The sequence below is a fragment of the Vulpes vulpes genome, chromosome 5 (genome assembly GCF_048418805.1).
Source record: "Vulpes vulpes isolate BD-2025 chromosome 5, VulVul3, whole genome shotgun sequence".
Taxonomy (NCBI): domain Eukaryota; kingdom Metazoa; phylum Chordata; class Mammalia; order Carnivora; family Canidae; genus Vulpes; species Vulpes vulpes.
In genome coordinates, this window is record NC_132784.1 from 74,261,982 (window position 1) to 74,281,787 (window position 19,806).

Consider the following 19,806-nt stretch of genomic DNA (forward strand, 5'->3'; position numbering starts at 1 on the left):
GCTAAATATAGACAAATTCCAGAGAGTGAGGCTCTTCAGGGGGATGGCAGGGCCACATTGTTCCAAGCTCGCTCCTGTCCCTTCTCCCTCCAGTCCAATGTGATGGCTTCTGCCCCCCAACCTTTGGTAAGTCTCAGGGGTACCCCAAACCCTGTCTGTCTGTTCATCTGACAGGGAAAGGGCATGATAAATTGGCACGCTCAGAGATCCTGGAGCCGGGCTGCCCTGAGTCCTGGCACTGCCATTTCCTTAACCTCAGTGCCTTAATTCCCTCATCTGTAAAACAGGGTGATGACAGCAGGTGCTGCTGTGTAGGATTATTCTGTGAGTGAAGTGAGTTTATAAATGAAAATGCTAGATCAGTGTCAGGCACGTAGAAAGTGCTGGATGGATGACAATGCCTCTACTCTTGCAGCTCACAAGGCCCTGGAATCCTGGGGAAGCTCAGTCCAGGGCCAGGTGGGCAGAGGGCAGTATTGGGTGCTGCCCTCACCCAAGGGGAAGAAGAAGTGGGTGGGCCTGCAGGTGAGGGCAGGAGGGAAAATCTCCAAATACACCCCAAAGTGGATGTCAGAGGCAAAGCTGACTCTTGCCAAAGTCACAAGGATTCACACAAAAAAAGACCCAGAATATTCTGTACCACCCCACACACACTGTTCCTCTATGAACTTTTGCCTTTCCCCCTCCCCCACTGCCCCCTGTCACAGCAGGGTCATCGGTGTCTGCACAGAAAGAAGCAAACTAGGCATGACTGTCTCCAAGCAAGATGCAAATTTGGGAATGGTCATTTGTCCCTCGTGGCCTGGAGGAAGTTCTCTACACATCATCACCATGTAGCCCAAACTTAGACATTCCTCTTTTTTTTTTAATATTTTATTTATTTATTCACGAGGGTCACAGAGAGAGAGAGGCTGAGACATAGGAAGAGGGAGGAAAAGGAAGCTCCTGCAGGGAACCCGAAGTGGGACTCGATCCCAGGACCCCAGGATCATGCCCTGACCAAAGACAGATGCTCAACACTGAGCCACCCCCCTGGCATCCCTCTATTCCTCTTTTTAACTACCTGTGACTGTATCCCCCACTCCTTAGCCTTCTTCAAAGAGGACTGAGCACCCCTTACCCTCTTGTGGGGCTTGGAAACCTACGAAGGGACGTCATAGTTCAAGCCTGGAGGGCGTTTGCCCTGATGCCAATGGCCCCGAGTCTGGATTCTCGGAGGCCTGCTGACTGCCCTGGGATGTTTCCTCACTCCCACGCTGGTTTCCGCTACATCTTGTCACTTACTGTTGGAAGCAAGATGCTTCTGGGCTTCCAGGTTCATCTTTTTTTTCTGTTTCTCCCTTTTGATGGGGACTAGAAGCCGGACCAGCTGTGCAATTGGGGTCCTGCCACCATGGATTCTGTGAGGATGCTTTGGGGCTTAATTCCTGGTCCTGGCCCTGCTCGACAGCACCCCATTCCAGACCTGCAAGGGGGCCTAGCAGCCAGCCTGCGGGGGGGATCCAGCCCATCCTTCACCTAAGCTGTGTGACCTTGGACGGACCAGTTTGACCTCTCCATGACTCAGTTTCCCAGTCTATAAAATGGGATGATACTAGACTTTGCTCCCTGAGTTGACATGTAATAAATGGCCAGAAAATCCAGCGTTGCAGCCACGATGATCCTCATCATCCTCACAGGAGCCACAACCTAGATTTTAAGCCTCACTGAGGCATTTTTAAAAAGCCCATATAGGGATCCCTGGGTGGCGCAGCGGTTTGGTGCCTGCCTTTGGTCCAGGGCGCGATCCTGGAGACCCGGGATCGAGTCCCACGTCGGGCTTCTGGTGCATGGAGCCTGCTTCTCCCTCCGCCTGTGTCTCTGCCTCTCTCTCTCTCTCTCTATCATAAAAAAAAATAATAATAAAAAAATAAAAAGCCCATATATCAGGCGCAGGGGCTCTGTATGATTTATTCCCCTGATAACCCCAGGACCCCTTCTTCCACCAGCTCTAACTCGTGGTGTCGTGTGTCCTGATGGCCCCAGCGCCCAGACCAGGCGGGGTCCTCAGTCAACACCCAATGGACAAATGAGAAAAAGAGAGACCAGACAGGGGCGCCCGGACAAGATGCACGAAACAGCATAAAAGAGACTCTGTGCTACAAGAGGACTCACTAGAATAACTTTAATAACTTTCTTGAGGAAGCTAACGGGGACGAGGTGGGGGAAGGAAGAGACGCTGGAGTAGAAGGGTTCCATTTATACAAATATGATGACTTCAAACAACCAAGGTAGCGCCCCGGGTCACACTAAGCAAGGCCCTGGGTCAGATGCCCCGGGTTGGAGGGGGGGTGTGCCCGCTGGAGCCGGGGTTGGAGTCCTGGTGGGGGGGCGAGGAGAGGGAGTGGGTGGCGGGCTCGGAGGAGGGCGTGGACGGGTGAGGCGAGGCCCGGCCCTCAGTCCTGTCCCTGGCCCCTGGGAGCTTGCCTCCCTGTGTCCGGGCCGGGCGAGGGGTTAATGCTATGGCCGGCGGGGAGGCCCGGCGGGCCCGGCGGGGTGTGCGGGGCCGGGGCTCAGTGGGGCGGGTGGCGCCGCTCGGCCAGGCTCCCGCGGCCCAGCACCTCCCCGCTGAACTGGTAGGTGAGCTTCTTCTTGACCTTCTTGACCTCCCCCGTCTTGCCGTAGTTGCGCAGGGCACGGGCCATCTTCTGGTAGGTCATCTTCTTGCGGTTCCCCTTCTGGATGCCCCAGCGGTGTGCGAGCGCCTCCTTGTGCTTGGACGAGAACTGGAAGGTGCCCTTGTCCTTGTCCACCCACCAGATGCTGTCCTTCATGTCTCCGCTGCGAAGCAGGTCGAGCAGGAACTGATACAGACGGATCTTCTTTTTGCTGCCTGTGGGCGGCAGGGGGTCAGCGCCCCAACCCAGGGACCCACCCTCCCCTCCCCCCTGGTGTGGGGCGCCCTGGGGAAGAACCGGGAGGAGAGGGTGGTCTACAGGGGAAGGGGCTCCCTCGCCCACGCCTGGCATTCATACCTGCTCACATGCAACCCAGAGAGGTACAGACACACGCCCTCAGTCACATAGATGCCTGTGTGTGTTCACGACACACTTGTGCACATGTGCTCACTGACACACGAATAGGCACGGATGGTCACAGATGCGGTGCACACTTCGGCAAATGTTCACACGCTCAGATAGAGACACACACGCAGCTCTGTGGCATGGCTGCCATGGCCTTGGCTGGGTGCACGGGGCCCGTATATGGCCAGGGTCAGGGCTGGGCCAGACGGCTGGGCCACCCTACCTGTCTCCCCGTGCAAGAGGCCAGGCCCTGGCTCCAGGCCATCAGCCTCCCCATCAGACACCTCCAGCGGGGGACTCTGCCTCTCGCCTTCCTCCTCATCCGAGCTAGGCTGGGCCGGGGACAGAGACGGGTATGGGAGGCACATCCGGGGTAGATAGGAGACCTAGAAAGGCAGGGAAAGAGGGTTGAGGTCAGTGAGGGCCAGTTCACAGCTCGGGGCCACCAGGTAGTGGTGATCCGAACAAGAGAAGAGGGGGTAAGGAGAGGGTGGGGAGGCCAGCAAGGTGCAGAAAGACTTGGGAGAAGGCCGGGGAAGCTGGAGGTCCATCAGGTTACAGGGGTCGGGCAGGGGCAGCTACCCACAGAGCTTGGGTTGTGGAAGCCTGAGGGCTGCAGGAATCCCATCCATCCTGGGCCCCCTGGATTGTGGCTGCGTGGCCAGGGGGACAGGGCACCCTTTCCCCAAATGCACAGAGGTGCCCTATGGCCTGACATTCCTGGGGTCAGAGGTGGCAGAGAGGAGGGGCCCATAGGTAGGGTATGGGTGTGACTGGGGTTTAACCAGGTGGGTGAGAAGTGAGGGAAGGGCCAGTGGAGGTCAGGGAGGGATCATAGAGGTTAACAGAGGTCACTGATTGGGATTAGGGCCCATGGGGCTGAGGAGGGTCAATAAAGGGGGTCAGTGGAGATGGGGAGGCCAGTGGAGGCCAGTGTCCAGTGACTCGAATGCCGGGTCCCCGAGGGGCCGGGAGCTGGGGGTTGTCAGGGGTGGATCAGGGGAGGGAAGAGATTCTAAGGGCTCTGTCCATCAGCAGGCAGGAGAAGATAAGGGGTGTGGGGTCACGAGGGCAACCAGAGGGTCAGGAGGCAGCCGTTGGGGCTCCGGCCGCCGTTGGCGCTGTGGGGCAGGAAGCCGAGTTGAGTAAGAGCCCGTGTCAGCTTCCTGCGAAGCGCTGGCCTCACCGCAGGCCCGTCCCAAGGGAGCAAGGGCCGCACGCACCTGGTGGCTGATGCCCGCGTGGCTCGGAGCCATGGGGGTGTCGAGCACGTGCATCTGCTCCAGCTCCATGTGGCGGTAGAGCTGCTGCAGCTGGGGGGGCTGCACGCTCTGCAGCTCTGTGAAGTGGTTCTCAGCGAAGCTCTCGAACTCACTGTGCACGTGGTGCGGGTGGAAGTCCCAGTAATGGTCTGTGGGGACAGCCAGGCAGCGGGGGTGAGCTGGGTGCGGGGCGGGGAGACACTATAGTAATTCCCGCCCCCCCCCCCAAATCATGACGCCGGGCCTAGGGGGCTATTATCACAGGCCCGGCTGGGCTCCAAGTGGAGGTGCATCATCTCACCACCCACCTTGTTAGGCACCATCCCCATTTTACAGATGAGAACACTGAGGCTGGGCAAGGTGACAGAATGGGCCCGCAGCTAGAGGCCCCGTCCCAGGCAGAGCTGAGACCTGAGGGGAAGCCTGCCTTCCCAGCAGCCAGTCTAGCCCGCCTCCCAAGTGGTCACCAGGACACGGTCATGGTCTGAATCCTGGCTCTGCTATTTGCTTTCTGGGACCTCTCCAGCCTCAGGTGGGTGACTCACTCGTAAAATGGGGATAATCGTTATTGGGAGGCTACAGATGAGATCCCCTTTGTAAAAACTCTCAGCTCCGGAGTAGGCCCTCAGGGAATACTGATTACCCCTCCACAGAGTGGTTCCTGAGGCCACAGTCACGCGCACACGGTCTTGTCACATGGCCAAGGTGTGATTGCAAAGTCACACGGCTGACATTCCTCACACCAGAACTTGTCCCGGCCCACGGCGCTGCCCCTTCAAAGCCATGGCCCTGGGCGGCTGTATCTGTCCTCCGGCGAGGTTGCCAGGACACAGACCCCCCTGGAAACTCCCCCTAGGTGCTTTCAGAGTCTGCGATGCGGTGGATTCAAGTTTGGGGAATGGCCACATGCTCGCGGGAGCCCTGTCTTGGAACTAGGACATGGTTTCCCTGGACGTCTTTTCCAGGAAAAAAAAAAAAAAAAGCAAAACTGCCACATGTCTGTGGAATTCCTGGGTACAATCTCGGATCCAAAAGAAGATGTGGTGAGAAAGTGACAAGAGGGATTTTCTCATGTGACCCAAGAGGGAATGCACAAGATGCTAGGCCAAGGCAGCATCCCTGGAATGCTCCAGAAGGACCACCACCAGCCCTGTGTGTGTGTGTGTGTGTGTGTGTGTGTGTGTCTGTCTGTCTCCATTTCTTTTCTTTTTTTCCACACAAGTGTATACTCATTCACTCACACATCCCATAAAAATGTGGGTTTTTTGGCTTTGGACCCAGTTATCAGAAGACCTGCTTTCTAATACTGCCCTGTGGTGGCTTTGCTGTGTGACCCTGCACAAGTCATTTTACTACCCTGAGCCGCCAATTCCCCAGTCTAAAAGTCAGGGACCCGACTGGATAGTTACAGACTTCCTGTCTACACATGAGATCATTTGAACCCATAATCCAGGCAGCCCACACTCCCACCTCTACAAGAGGCACAGAAGAGAGAAATTGCATGATGTGAGAGTCAGGCAGAGCTGGTTCAAATCCTGCCTCTACCATTTACTGTTGTGTCCCATGGCAGGTCATCTCCCATCTGTAAGCCTCAGTTTCATCATCTGTGAAGAATAATTACACACACCTTATAGTCTTGTTGTGAGGGTTCAATGAGCTAATGCCTGCAAGATGCTTAGAATAGAACCTAGCATAAAATCCCATTCAATAAATATTATCTACTACTACTACTACTACTACTACTACTACTACTACTACTACTATTACTACTCTGTATTATTCTAAAGAACCTAGATTAGCACTTGAGCAAATGGCAGATACTTTCATGTACGTTTATCTCCTCTTCTTCCTCTCGCTCCCTGCCATCTCAGTCAGTGGCCCAGAGAAATAGTTTGGGGGGGGCCTGTTGCATTCTCCCAGAGGCTAGAGCTGGGGCCTCAGCATTGCACCATGAGGACAATGTTTTGTTCCCCCCCTTACTCCCAGGGCGTAAACACAGCAGTCATTCAGCAAACAATGTTGGGACGAGTGAACAAATGAATCATTGAATAAATCCTAGCCCCCTGAGAACCGTCTCTGACTCCTCCACACAATTATCTAAATCTGAAGGGAAAACAAAACAACACTTAATTTGTGCCATCATCTTGCAGCAAGTTAACAGCTATCCCCCTGCCTGGGAGAGTTGTCTCTGTGCCTTACAGATGGGCTGTTCTGGGGGGTCTCTAAATATATGGTGAGCCAATCTGGGGTCCACTTTAGGAGTGGATCCACCCTCTGGCCCCACTCCTGGCCCCTCTCATTTTTGCCTTCCCCACCCAGGTTGAACTGTCCAGATCTTAACAGCGTGCCTTATCCTGCCAAGCAGCCCCCACACTCAAACCCACTCCAGTTCCAGGCTTTAGAGGACCATGCAAGTGTGCAGCTCTCCAGGTGTGGGGCAACGGCCCCCTCACTGCTCTCTTTCTCTCCTGTTCCCCCTCCTTCTGTCCTAGCTTTACATGAGATCCCTGAGCTCACTCTAGTGGTCCCAACCTGAGGCCAGGATTTCCTGTGGGGTTCTCAGTACACCTTCGTCAGAGTTGGGCCCTACTTGGAGACCCAGTGAATCAGAAGCATCGAGAGGGGAGCTGGAGATTGGAGTTTCTCAGGGCCTCCAGGAGGTTCCTTTGTTCACTGAAACTCTGGAACCCTGTCCCAGGGTCCCCTGAAAGCTGCGAAGGGGACTCAAGGTACAATTAAGGTTTCAAAAGCCCCAATAGCAACCGCCTTTACCCTTGATTTGGGTGCTTAGGCAATTATGTAATAAACCCAGTCTGGTAGGCAGAAACGTTCCAAACATGGGGCCTTCCGAAAGAACACAATACAAGGAATCCTTCATAGTGCAAAGGTCAGCACTCCTGGGCTCTTTGGACCTCATTTCTAAATGGCTGTTCACAAACACATTGCTTCACCCCTTTTTGTGCTTTCACTGGGTTACCTGGGTCATCCTGTGATATGCCTCTTTAGCACAAATCTGCTCCTCAAAGGAATATAATGCCACTTGCATATCCGGAGTTAGCTCTGGACCCTCCTTTTCATAGCCCCATACCTAGTAAGCCTCAATCAATAGTCAATCACATGATCAATAAAAATTGGCTTTTAACGTGTATTTTTACGTACCGGGAGCTATGCTGAGCACTCACATCACCTTTCCCGTTTAATCTCACCTTAGCTATGACAAGGTGGTCACCAGTATGATCTTTCTCTTTTTTGTTTTTATTTTTATTTTTTTTTCAGTATGATCTTTCTTTTGCACATGAGGAAACTATGACTCAAAGAGATTAAGTCCCGTGTCCACAGACAGGCATTGGTAAAGTCACCTGTGCCTGCCTCCAGGAACCGAACTCCTACCTATCACACCAAACAACTTCTGAGAGACAAGACTATTAATGAAAACTTTAGTTAAGAGTCATGGTGATACCGACTTTACTGCCTGCTTTTATCCATCTACCCTTCACCCATCATTCATCATCTATCATCCATCCATCCACCATCCATTCATCTATCCAGCACTGGCCCATCATCCACCCATCCATCATGCATCCATCAGCTAGCTACCCATTCATCCTCAATCATTCCCTTCATTCATCCCTCCATCATTCAGCCACCCATCAATAAGCCCTTTCATCTTGATCTCTCATTATCTCCCCTTTAAACCAGCTCCCGATCTGGTACCAAAGTCCTTCCCTCTCATCCCTATTCTTACTCAGTATTTTTGGTGTCCCTAATACCTGTATGTTACCAAGACAAAACCGAAATGATATTCCAAACAACTCCACACATACACAAAACTGAAGCCTTAAGTGTCATTCAGTTGACCTTATCTCCTTAGAGCAGAAATCCCAGTCTTAAGCCCAGGGTTCTCCCCCAGCAGAGCAGAAGTAAGAACAAGACAGGGAAGGAAGATGAGGAATTAAGAAGGCAAGGGCTGAGAAAAAAACTTTAGGAAATCACAGACCATTGGACACAGGCTCCTGAAACCCTGCTCTCCTCCTGCACATTGCTCAAAGGAACCAGAGGTCCGGAGAGTGGTGAGCTCCAGGCTTCATCATACTTGTTACTCTCTACTGTTATCCTAATTATTAAGGTTTTAGTTATTTCCTCTGTTAAATAAATCTGGTGGGATTTGTATTTTATTGATACCATAGCACCTAGTAATGTGCCTGGTGTAGGAGAGACGCTTTGTATACATTTATTAGATGGGCAGGTCCATGAGAGATGGATGGAGGGTTTCGCAGGTGAAGAGGACAATTGGAAAGATGAATGAGTAAATGATTAGATGGCTGTGTGAACACATTGGTGGATGGGCGGATGGTTGGCAGTATGAAAAGATGAAAGAGTACGTGGAAAGATGGAAGGATGGAGAGGAGTCATACTTTGGAACTCTAGTTCCTTTACCAATCTCCTCACAAAGAGCAAATCCTATCACACCTATTGCGATGGCTATTATCAATAAAACAAAACAAAACAAAAAAACAGCAACAACAACAACAACAAAAAAAAAACAGAAAGTAACCACTGTTGGTGAGGATGTAGAGAAATTGGAACCCTTCTGCACTGTGGGTGGGAATATAAAATGTTGCAGCCACTGTGGAAAACAATACAAGGGGTCCTCAAAAATTAGAAATAGAACTACCATTTGATATTATGTGTATTTTACCACAATTTAAAATAATAAGAATAGGGGCACCTGGATGGCTCAGTCAGTTAAGCGTCTACCTTTGGTTCAGGTCATGATCTCAGGCTCCTGGGATGGAGGCTCCTCAGCCCTGCATCAAGCTCCTTGCTCAACAGGGAGCCTGCTTCTCCTTCTCCCTGCTCTTGCCCTCTGTTGCTATCTCTGTCTCTCTGTCTCTCTCTCTCTCTCTCTCTCTCAAATAAATCAAACCTTTAAAAAATAAGATAACATAATAAGAATAAACAGTAAATTTTATGAGCCCTGCCTTCAAAATCTATCCTGAATCTGCCTACTTCTCTCTGTCTCTACTACCACCACTCTTGGCCAAGCCACTAGCATCTCTTGCTTGGATAATTCCAGGAGCTTCCTCTCGGTGCTTTCTTCCTGTCCCTACTGTGGCCTCCACTCCATCTATTCTCCCATAGCAGCCAGAGTGACTTTTCAAAAAGCTTATTCAGTGGAACTACTAGATGTTAAGTGAAGGTACTAAATGCCCCATATTGGGCTCCCTGTTCAGTGAGGGTCTGCTTCTCCCTCTCTCTCTGCTCTCTCTCTCTCTCAAGTAAACAAATAAAATCTTAAAGAGAGAGAGAGAGAGAGAGAGAGAGAGAGAGAAGGTACTAAAAACTTCCAGAGACAAAACAAAACTAATCAAACAGAAAAACAAAAACAAAGAACCGGTTACATTACAGAAAGGGGACATAAAAAGGCATCCGACTTCAAAAGAAAAATTCTAGTAACCAGAAGATAAAGAAATGCTTTCAAATTCCTCAGAGAAAATGTGATTTTCAACTTAGATTTCTGTACACAGCCAAACGGCTAATCATAAAGACATGAGGAAAACAAACAAAATAAAACCCTACACACTCTCACACACTCTCCCTTAGGACACTAGAATCAGAAACAACCCCTTTCCATGTCATGAAGCATTCACGGTGTGCCCAGCACTGTTCTAAGGATTTTACGTAGCGTGATTCACTCAATCCTTATAGCAACCCCGTGAAGTAGTTACTATTATGAAGTTGAGACACAGAGAGGTGAAATATCTTGCCCATGGTCACCCCAGATAGTAATGGGGAAATGGGGTGTGAATCCCCGCAGCCTGGCTCCAGAACGAGGTTCTATCTCCTTGCTACACTGCCCCTCGTCCTCTTTTGGGGGGGGGGGTGAGAAAGTACAGATAATCAAAGTACACCATGTGGCTCAGCTGAGTAATCCTCACATGGTCATAATCCTGGAAAATTCAGACACTGATTTAATAAGTTACTATATGGAGAAAGACAAATATTGTATGATCTCACATATAAGTGAGAATCTAGAACAAAAATCCCAAGCTTGTAGACAAGGAGACCAGGTTTGTGGTTGGCAGAGACCGGGGTTGAGGTTGGGGGAATTGGAGGGACAAGTTCAAAGGGGACAAACTCCTAGTTGTAAGTGCTGAGGACACGATGTACAGTGTGGTGACTGGTGCAGTTAGCAATGCCATATGGGGGGAATGCCTAGATGGCTCAGTGGTTGAGCGCCTGCCTTTGGCTCAGGGCATGTTCCCAGAGTCCCAGGATCGAGTCCCACATCGGGCTCCCTGCAAGGAGCCTGCTTCTCCTCTGCCTGTGTCTCTGCCTCTCTGTGTCTCTCAGGTTTGAATAAATAAAATCTTAAAAAAAAAAAAAAAACAACCAATGTCATATGGTTTATTTGAGAGTTGCTACAGGATTAGATCCTACAACTTCTCTCTACAAGGAGAAAATCTTTTATGTATTTCTATAAAGTGAAGAACGTTAACTGAATTTACTGTGGTGATCATTTCCCACTATCTACGGACGTCAGGTCATGACGCCATGCGCCTTAGACCTACCTGGTGTTGTATATCAGATACATCACTAAAACTGGGGAAAAGTTGCTGTAATCGTTTTGGTATGTGTGAAGTGTGTGTGTGTGACTACAGTCAGAGTCTCATCTTACACAGAACAAGAGAGCACAGTAGCCAATATCGCAAATCAAAAATCCAAGCTAGATTCGTCTCCACCTAGCACATGGAAGGTACTCGATAAATGTCTGTGGATGAATAAATGGACAGTGTTCTAAGTCTCCATTTCAAATCTTCATGTGTACGTTTACTTAGCATTGTAATAGGAAGACCAGAAAAATAGCTTTTATCCATCTCTGCCATGCCACGTGTGTTATGAAGAAATGTCTATGATACAGCTTAAGTAAAAAGCAGCAAGTTGCAGATCGGTGCGATACTACAATTCTGGTCGTTGAGGGAATAGACTATACACATGCGCGTGCATGCATTGACAGACATCCAGGAGTATACAGGGGGAAGAAAATGTTTGCACGGATGGACCAAGTGGGGAAGGAGGCTGGGAAGAGGGAAATATTTTACATGATAAGGATTTTTTAAAGGATTTTATTTATTTATTCAGGAGAGACACACAGGGAAAGAGAGAGAGGCAGAGACACAGGCAGAGGGAGAAGCAGGCTCCCTGCAGGGAGCCCGATGTGGGACTCGATCTGGGGTCTCCAAGATCTGGCCCTGGGCCAAAGGCAGGCGCTAAACCACTGAGCCACCCAGGGATCCCCCATGATAAGGATTTTTAAATTTTTTGCAATGAGTATTTGTTATTTTTAACAATAAAAAATGCAAGATTTAAAATTTGTTTAGATTTCTCACCACATACACAAACACACACACACAAAAATGATTCAGATCATGTCATGTCCCTGCTCAAAACCCTGCAATGGTTTCCCATTGTTTGTAGGCTAACACCCAAACTCCTGCCATGTCTTTGGGCCTGTGTGATCTGTCCTCGGCAGACCCCTCTGGCTTCTCTCTGTTCTCCACTCACGCCCCATGCACCGGCCACCCAGGCCCTCCGTCGGGGTCAGCACTGCTTTGCACTTGCTGCTCTCTCTACGTAGAACATCTTTCCCCTTTTCATGCATGTTCCTTCTCTGCACTGAGACTTCGCCTCCGCCACCACCTCCTCAGAGGCCTTCCCTGACAACCCAAGTGGAAGTGCCCCCTACGTAGGCGCTCTGCATTACGTTACTTCGCCTTTTATAGGGCTTCTTATTGCGTGTCTACTTATTTGACTGGTTACCACCACCTCTTCCCACACTGGAATGTAAATTCTGTCTGACTCGCTTATCATGGAACCTCCAGTGCCTAGGACAGTGTCTGGCACACAGCTTATAATCAGAAGCTATTTGGTGGATGGACAAGTGAGGGATGAGTGGACATGTGGAGAGACGATAAGTGTTGGAAGGATGAGTGGGTGGCTTTGAGGGTGGGTGGTTGCATGGGTGGGTGGGTGGCTGGTTGACTGTCACCTGTGGATCTGTCACAGAGTCCTCTGTGTTCCTCCCACTCTCCCGACTTCCTCTCCCCTGCCTGGGGCATATAGTAAACCTAATATACTGTGTCCTGAAAGCTCACTCAGGACCTCACACATTTCACGTATTACCTCAGTGAATCGCCACAACTCTACTAGGTAAGTGTTTCCATGCTCTCATTTCCATATATTAGGGACCAAAGGGTCTGAGAGGTTAAGTCACTTGCTCTAAGGTCACACACTGGTGAGTGATGAAACCAGGACCAGCCCCAGGTCCAGCGCCAGTGCCTTCTTAGTAAGTTTCAACCACCTGGCAATGCAGACCCAGAGGACATGCAGGAACAGGCGGGGGTGGGGGGAGATGTAGGGTGTGGGGTGAAGACTCTTGAGTCTTCAGACAAGAAGTATTAGGAAAGGACAAAACAGAGCACCTGGGTGGCTGCCTTCCACTCAGGTCATGATCCCGGTGTCCTGGGATCCAGCCTCGCATTGGGCTCCCTGCTCAGCAGGGACTCTACTTCTCCCTCTGCTCCTCCCCTACCCCTCAAATAAATAAATAAAATCTTAAAAAAAAAAAAAAAAGAAAAGAAAAAAGGACAGAACAGATGCACAAATCAGCACCAGTGCCCAGACTGGCAATGATGGGAGCAGGCTGTGGGGAGTAGGGACAGGACACCTGGGGACTCTAGGCAAGTCTCCGAAGGAATTGGGGTGTGAGCAGAACAGGGTGCTCAGAGGTCTAATCAGGTGTCATTCCTAGAGCCCCAGCCAGGATACAAGGGACCTGCCTGGGCACTGGGCCAAGAAAGTGCAGGCTTTCTCCAAAGGGCTCACTCCATCAGCCCCAGCCACCAGAAACAACTGGTTTCTAGATGTGCTCACACCCCCTCATATTACAGGAGGGGAAACTGAGGCTGCAACAGACCCAAAGGAAATGCCCTCGAACCCAGTGAAACTGAGAGGAGGTTAGGCCAGAGGGGAAAGAGTCCCTCGACAGGCTCAGGCTTTGCTGAATGTGCGGGCAGTGGGCCGTCCTGCTGCCTGGAGCCACCAGGGGGAGCCGGTCTTCAGGGTCAAAGGGACCCTCTCAGGTCCTGAACTGCTAGGTGCCAGGGTCACCAGGGGCTGGTCTTTAGGTCAGGGAGGCTTGCCCTTGATACCGGCTGGGGGGCTGGGGAGGGAAGTGGATGGGGGAAGCTTTCTCCTTAAATTGTCCAGCTTTCCCACAGAGAGGATGCATGGCTTGCAGAATCATAAATATGCTTTGAAGGGTGAAAACAAAGATATTTAACACCCCCTGAGCCCTGGGATCCTGAAAGAGGTCTGTGTGTCCCCACATGCAGACTTAAGGCTCAGTCACCACCCACTCCCTAGACAAGGCTTCCAGGTCTCTGTAGTAGCTTCCAGGTGTTTGTTCCCCGTGCAGCTGTGCCCTCTGTGGCAGGCTGTCCATGTGCCTGAAGAATGGTGCTACAGGTGTGGCCGGTCCCCAGGTGTGGCCTCGCCGTGAGAAACCTTCTGCTTCCAGCCTGCCTCTCTCTCTGGGGCTGCAGACACCCCAGTGTGTGGCGTGCCCAGATTTCAGCACTCCAGGAGAACCCTCCAAGGAAGGCCTATTAACTAGGCCTTCTCACTTGGGCTCAGGGGCATCCTGTCACTATAGCAAGATCCCCTTTGGGTGGCCTGTCAGGGTGGCCTGCCCAGGTTCCAGGCACCCAATGCCTGTCCCTGTCTATCCTGAATTTGCTCCAGGGTGGAGGCTGGGCCTTGGGATGAGCAGTGAGACTCACGGAAGGAACCCCTGGCTCATACTCCATCCTCGGTCCCACTTCAGCTCGATGAGGGGGCCCTCTGAGCCTTTCCCTTAGTGAGCAGTTCTTAGGGCTGATTCTGTCCCCCAGGACACGTTTGGCAATGTGTGAAGATCTTTCTGGTCGTGGAGACTGACGGTATTTCTGGCGTCTAATGGGTAAAAGCCAGGGACACTGCCAGATATCCTACACTGTACAGGGCAGGCCCCCCCAACAAAGAAATGCTCCAGCCCCAGATGTCCATGGAGGTTGAGAACACAGCAGGGAGCAGGGGCTACACCAGCGTGAACCATACAGTAAGGGGGTGACGGCACCAGAGGGGAAGAATTGGGGGCTTGGGGGAGCAGAAGAGGAAAAAGCCAGACCTGGAGCAGATAGACTGAGTGCCACCGACCAGCAGCGTGACCTTGTACAAGTCGCTTAGCTCCCTGAGCCTCTGCTTCCTCGTTTGTGAAAAGCCACAAGGACTGGACGAGAAGATAAATGTGGACAAAGCTAACCTCGGGCCCTGGCACACCGAAGATGCTCAATCAGTGCGGGCGGGGGTGTGGGGCGCCGAGGGCCGCGTACTCACCGCTGTGGCTCTCTCCATCACTGCTGAGATAGGGGTAGTATTCGTGCGTTTGGCGCTGGTACAGGTCTGTATCATAGGGAACCAGGTCTTCCGATGGCTGCTGAGAGACCAGGCTGTCAGGGCTCGGATGGCAGCGGGACAGCTCGGACAGGTGGCAGCCCTGGTGTGCCGCGGCCACCACCACCACCTCCCCCACCCTGCTCCTGGGGACAGTACCAGGGCCCCTTCCCGCCTGGAACCTGGGGAGACAGCGGTGGGGACAGGGGACCTAGGAGGACTGGAGTCTTGCTGCTGCAGAAAGGGGCTGACGGGACTCCAAAGGTCAGAGGTCAAAAGAGGACCTGGGCTGAGAGGAGGCCCCAGGCCTCCCTCTCCCCCCTGCACAGCTGCTCCTCAAACCACACTCACACTCACACTGGCACCCACAGGGCCCCACCTCGCACAAGCACTCTCTCACGATCACGCTGACACACCTACACCTCCAAACCACAGACGCTCCCCGTGACACCCACACCCCCACACATGAACTAGCACCCAGTGGTCTGCCTTCACATGCTCTACAGGCCCCTCGCATTCACACTCACCATCGCACACTCACACCATAGGCACACGCAGCCACTTGAGTTTACACAGTTATCCTCACATTTGCCTTCCGGCACCTTACAGCAGGCTCCAGCTCATGCCCATCGTGGTCACTCACATCCCGCCCGCACACCCATTGTCATTGAGTACACGCTGCTCCTCCCGCCACAGTCCCCACTGCCTGTGCCCAGGCCTAGGTACCCATGGCCACTCACACTCATGGCTCCTCAGTGTTCACCACGCGGGCCTGACCAGCCAGAGCCCTGGCCCCCTCCCTTTCCCTCCTCCCTCCTCCCTCTGACGCACCCACTGGGATACCCCTTCTCCTCCTCCCTTCCCTCCTGCCCTCACTCCTCATTCTACCTCCCCACTCCTCCCCATCCCCCTTCTCCCCTCTCTCCATTCCCCCTCCTCTCTCCCCCTCCTCCCCCTCCTCCTCCTCTACCTCCTTTCTCCTCCCTGTTCTCCCCTTTCCCGTCCTCCCCCTCCTCCTCCTCACTCCTCCCTGCTCTTCTCTCTCCCTCTCCCCCTCCTCCACTCCCTCACTCCTCCCTGTCCTCCTCTCCCTTTCCCCCCCCCTCCACTCTCTCACTTTTCCCTGTCCTCTTCTCTCCCCCTCCTCCTCCTTCCCCCACCCCCCACTCCTCCTTGTACTGGTGCAGGCACAGGGACACACACACCCATTCTTCACAAGAGTCATCAGGCCTCCTTCCACCCCCACAGTGTGTGCCCAGGGATTGCACAACAATTACTCCAACCCTTGGGGCTTGGGTGGGAGGCTGAGATGTCTTGGGAGCCCACCTTCCCAGGAGTGCACAGAGTAGCCCCTAAGGGGTTTGGTGTAGCCACCCAAGGAGATGTGCCTCCTTCTCAGGTGTGTTTGGGGAGATTGGGGGATTGAGAGGTCAAGGGTCAGAGACAGTGTGGTCAAGCTTCTGGACCTGTGGTTTTCCTGAGGCAGACCTGGCTCTTCCTGGGACCCTCTCCGTCTCCCCCCTGCCTGCCCTCCACTACCTTCTTGGTGGTGGATGGGGGCGTGGGGTTGGGCCCGGGTGCCAGCTACAGCTGGCTGTCTGTGTCTGGCCAGTAAGAAGGCCGGGAACCCAGCCACTGGTTTCCAGACAGCGCTGCCCAACAGCAGGATGTCAGGGCTGGGGTGCCTCCCGGGGCTCTGAGGCCTGGCTGGGGTGAGGCGGGGGCAGGGAGCTGCCTCTGGGCCGGGAAAGCTGAGTCAGGTGGGCAGGCCCTGCCAAGCCCTTCCCGGCTCCCCCAGGGCTCCCCGGCCCTGGGCCCTGCTGAGCGGGTACAGGGTGGGAAAGAGAGAGGGGTCCCCCCTGTGGGGCCCAGGTCTGCACCTGCCCAAGGCTGCAACTGTCACGGAGGGCAGGAGCAGTGGGGACCGGCCCCTGCCTGCTGCCCTTCCCCTCCAGGGGTCCCCTGGGACTCCTGCTGCCTCACCTCCAGTCCCAGCCCTGTCCCACCCTCAGCCCCTGCCCTCACTGCAGCCTCTGCTCTGCTGGGTCCTACCCCAGACGGCCCGCTCCAGCACCTGCCTGGTCTCCCTGCTCCCTGGCCAGTGCCCCAACCCAACTGCCGTCCCAGTCTCCGCTCCACTCCCCGCTGCCGCCCAGCCCCTGGGGACCTGCCGGCCTGAGGCCCAGACCCCGGGTCAACAGCTATGTCCCCTGGGCCAGGCCCCAGAGCGGGCACTGGAGACCCAGACACAAACCAGCCTCAGTCTTCAGGAGCATCCAGGCCTCGGGCCAGAGACCTCTGGCCTATCGCCTCCTGCCCTCATGCCTCTACTGTTCTGGGGACCGGCTTCCCCTCGCACCAGGCTCCCCATCTCCTCCTCCGCCATCTCTCTGCCACCGCCCTCACCATCCCCAGCCCGGCACCCTGCCCAGGAGCTCCACCAACCCGCCACCCAAGCCCCATCTATAAATAACCGTTCAGGCCCCACCGATCACAGCCCCACCGTGGGCCCAGCCCTCGGCCGCCAGGGCCTGCTCCGAAGAAGCCAACGGCCCCTCGCCGGGTCCCGGGCCAGGAGCTCCAGGGAGGAAACACCAGCTTCCCACAGATAGGGAGCCGGGGGGCAGCCGGCCGGCTGCTGGGCTGCTGGGCAGGCGGACGGGCGGCTGCGGGCCGCGCGGGTCAGGATCGCAGAGGAGCCCCGGTACTCACAGGGGGGACGAGGGGAAACCCTTCCATTTTGCACGCCTGTAACATCCAGCCGAGCTCCGAGCCGGTCAGGTCCCCTGCCTCGGTGGGGGCCAGTGCGGAGCCCCTCAGGATGGGGCGCCCCGTCGGGGGGCTGGACGAACTCGGGGCGGGCGCAGGGCTTGGGCCTGCCCCCTGAGCTACAAGAGCCCTGGGTGAGCCCCCTCCCTTGACATTGCAGGGCCAGCGCAAGTTCCTGATTTTATCGAAGGGCCTGCCACTGGGAGATAGTCCCCTTGGGGTGACATCACCGCCCCAGCCCGTTTGCATAAATCTCTTGCGCTACAGGAAGTCTCAGGCTGGGCTGGGGCAGGTGGTGCTTCAGGGCCTGGCCTGAGAGACCATGGGGGCCAGACCCCCTGCCCAGAGGAAGCTGGAGCTCTGAGGGGGGTCTTGGAGGCTGGGGTGAGGAGAAAGAGGAGGGAGGAAGGCTAGCTAGACCACAGGGAGGCCAGTGCTGCTCCCCAGGCCGTGCTGAGGCCCCCTAACTCCTAACCCCACTAATACCCACTGCTTTTGAGATTCCCATGTGGCCAACAGTCTCTTGCTTGGGGCCAAAACTGGTAGGGGTGGCCTTCACTTTTGGGGGTCAGCCTGAGTGGTGTGATCTACCAGAGTGTCAGGCCTGGCTCTTCTGGAATCTGGGTCTCCAGCTCTTATATTCTATCTGCCTTGGGGCTGGGCTCCAGGACAGGGTCCTCAGCACAGTGCTACTTTCCCCCTCCCTGAGCTCCTTCATACCAGCTTCCCTTCCACCAGAGGAGGCTCCGGGTTCTTACAACTTCCCCTCCCAGTTTTCTGAGTACCGCCACTTCTTCCAAATCTCTAGGGGCTCTATTCCCAACCCAGATTTCTCAGTTTCCCCACCCCTACCAATACCTGAATATCAATTTAGTCTTCCTAGTTTAAAAACCTTTCTTGTTGGCCCATCCATTCATTTTCCTACCCATTTTTTATCCATCCATCTTTTCACCCATCAAGCCAACCATACATTCGTCTATTAGTTCATTTAGCTGTGCATTTGTTCATCCATTTATCTGCTGGTCCATCCCATACATCCACTCACCTGTTTATTTACTTGTCCATCTAGCCATTGAAATGCTCATATATTAGCCCATCCATCTGTTATTAATCCATTTATATTTTCATCTGTTTATCCACTGTATATGCAGCTCTCAATCTGTTCATCCACCTATTCATCCATCCACCCATCTGTCCACTTATTCATGCATTCACACATCTATCCATTCATCCATTTATCCAACCACCTATCCATTGACCTAACCATCCATCCATCCATCCATCCATCCATCCATCCATCCACTCATTTATCTGTCTATGCATCCTGCCAATATTAACTGACCTCCAGGCTCTATGCTGAGTGATGGGAAAATAGAAGTTTCAGACAAGATCCCTACCTTCAGAGACCTCCTGATCTAGTCTGGAAGACAGAAGGATGAACAGAGACAGTTTTGATCCATTGATCCCCAGTGAGTCCACTGCACTGGAGAAGAATTTTTTGAGCATTCAGTTTCTTCCCATGTGTAGTCCAACTCTTTATTTTCTACCCTCTTCCCACTAAGACTAGCCTGCCTCCTTCCTATCAGTGGAATCTCAGGCCCCCAAGAGTTTCTTTCCTCACAGGCAGCAAAGACTAGGGATTCACAAGGTCTGGGTTCACTATTAGATCTATTTCACTTCCATCTTCACTGATTTTTTGAATCTGTACTTGGGACTCTCCAAGGGGTCAAGGTCACAAGTCCTCAGGACTCCCTACGAACCTGACCAAGGCCCCTCCCCAAGAGTAAGGGAGAGGCTGCTGACTGGGCATCAGTTTCATCCCTGTTCCTCACTTCCCCATCAAGAAAGCCATGTCCTAGCTGACTGCATGTGTGTGGGGTGGGTTTACTCCATAAGAACAGGTCCTGCATGATGTCTTCATTCATTCATTCATTCATTCATTCATTCATTCATTTCTGTCTTGGTTTGGTTTGTTTATATGCATATTTATCTATTAATTCATTTTTTAAATCACTAACTTTTTATGTGCAGGGCCTGGTAAGGGGGCACAAATGTGAATATGGCAGTCTTGGGCCCCTGGGAGTTCCCAGACCTGCAAGGGAAACACACATGTAAACAGATAGCATGGTCTTTGAGGAGGTGAGGGAACAAGAGAGAGGTACTAAGTGCACTGGGGAACAATTAATTCGGTCAGGTCCATAGGTAGGAAAACATGCCAG

General features: G+C 53.1%; 1 protein-coding gene across 2 annotated transcripts; it reads right to left on the bottom strand.

The window, feature by feature from the left end:
* Positions 1-2,149: 2,149 nt before the first annotated feature.
* SPI1 (Spi-1 proto-oncogene) lies at positions 2,150-17,745 on the bottom strand. Of its 2 annotated transcripts, none has more exons than XM_026004013.2 (5): positions 17,531-17,745; positions 14,762-14,858; positions 4,286-4,473; positions 3,286-3,448; positions 2,150-2,872 (listed from the first exon to the last, which is right to left on the bottom strand). In XM_026004013.2, the coding sequence occupies exons 1-5, from the start codon at positions 17,573-17,575 to the stop codon at positions 2,553-2,555; spliced, it is 813 nt and encodes a 270-aa protein (XP_025859798.1). In that variant the 5' UTR covers positions 17,576-17,745; the 3' UTR covers positions 2,150-2,552. The 2 variants fall into 2 exon arrangements, with proteins under 2 accessions (XP_025859798.1, XP_025859797.1); XM_026004012.2 differs by having other exon boundaries at positions 14,762-14,861; positions 17,531-17,715.
* Positions 17,746-19,806: the final 2,061 nt, after the last annotated feature.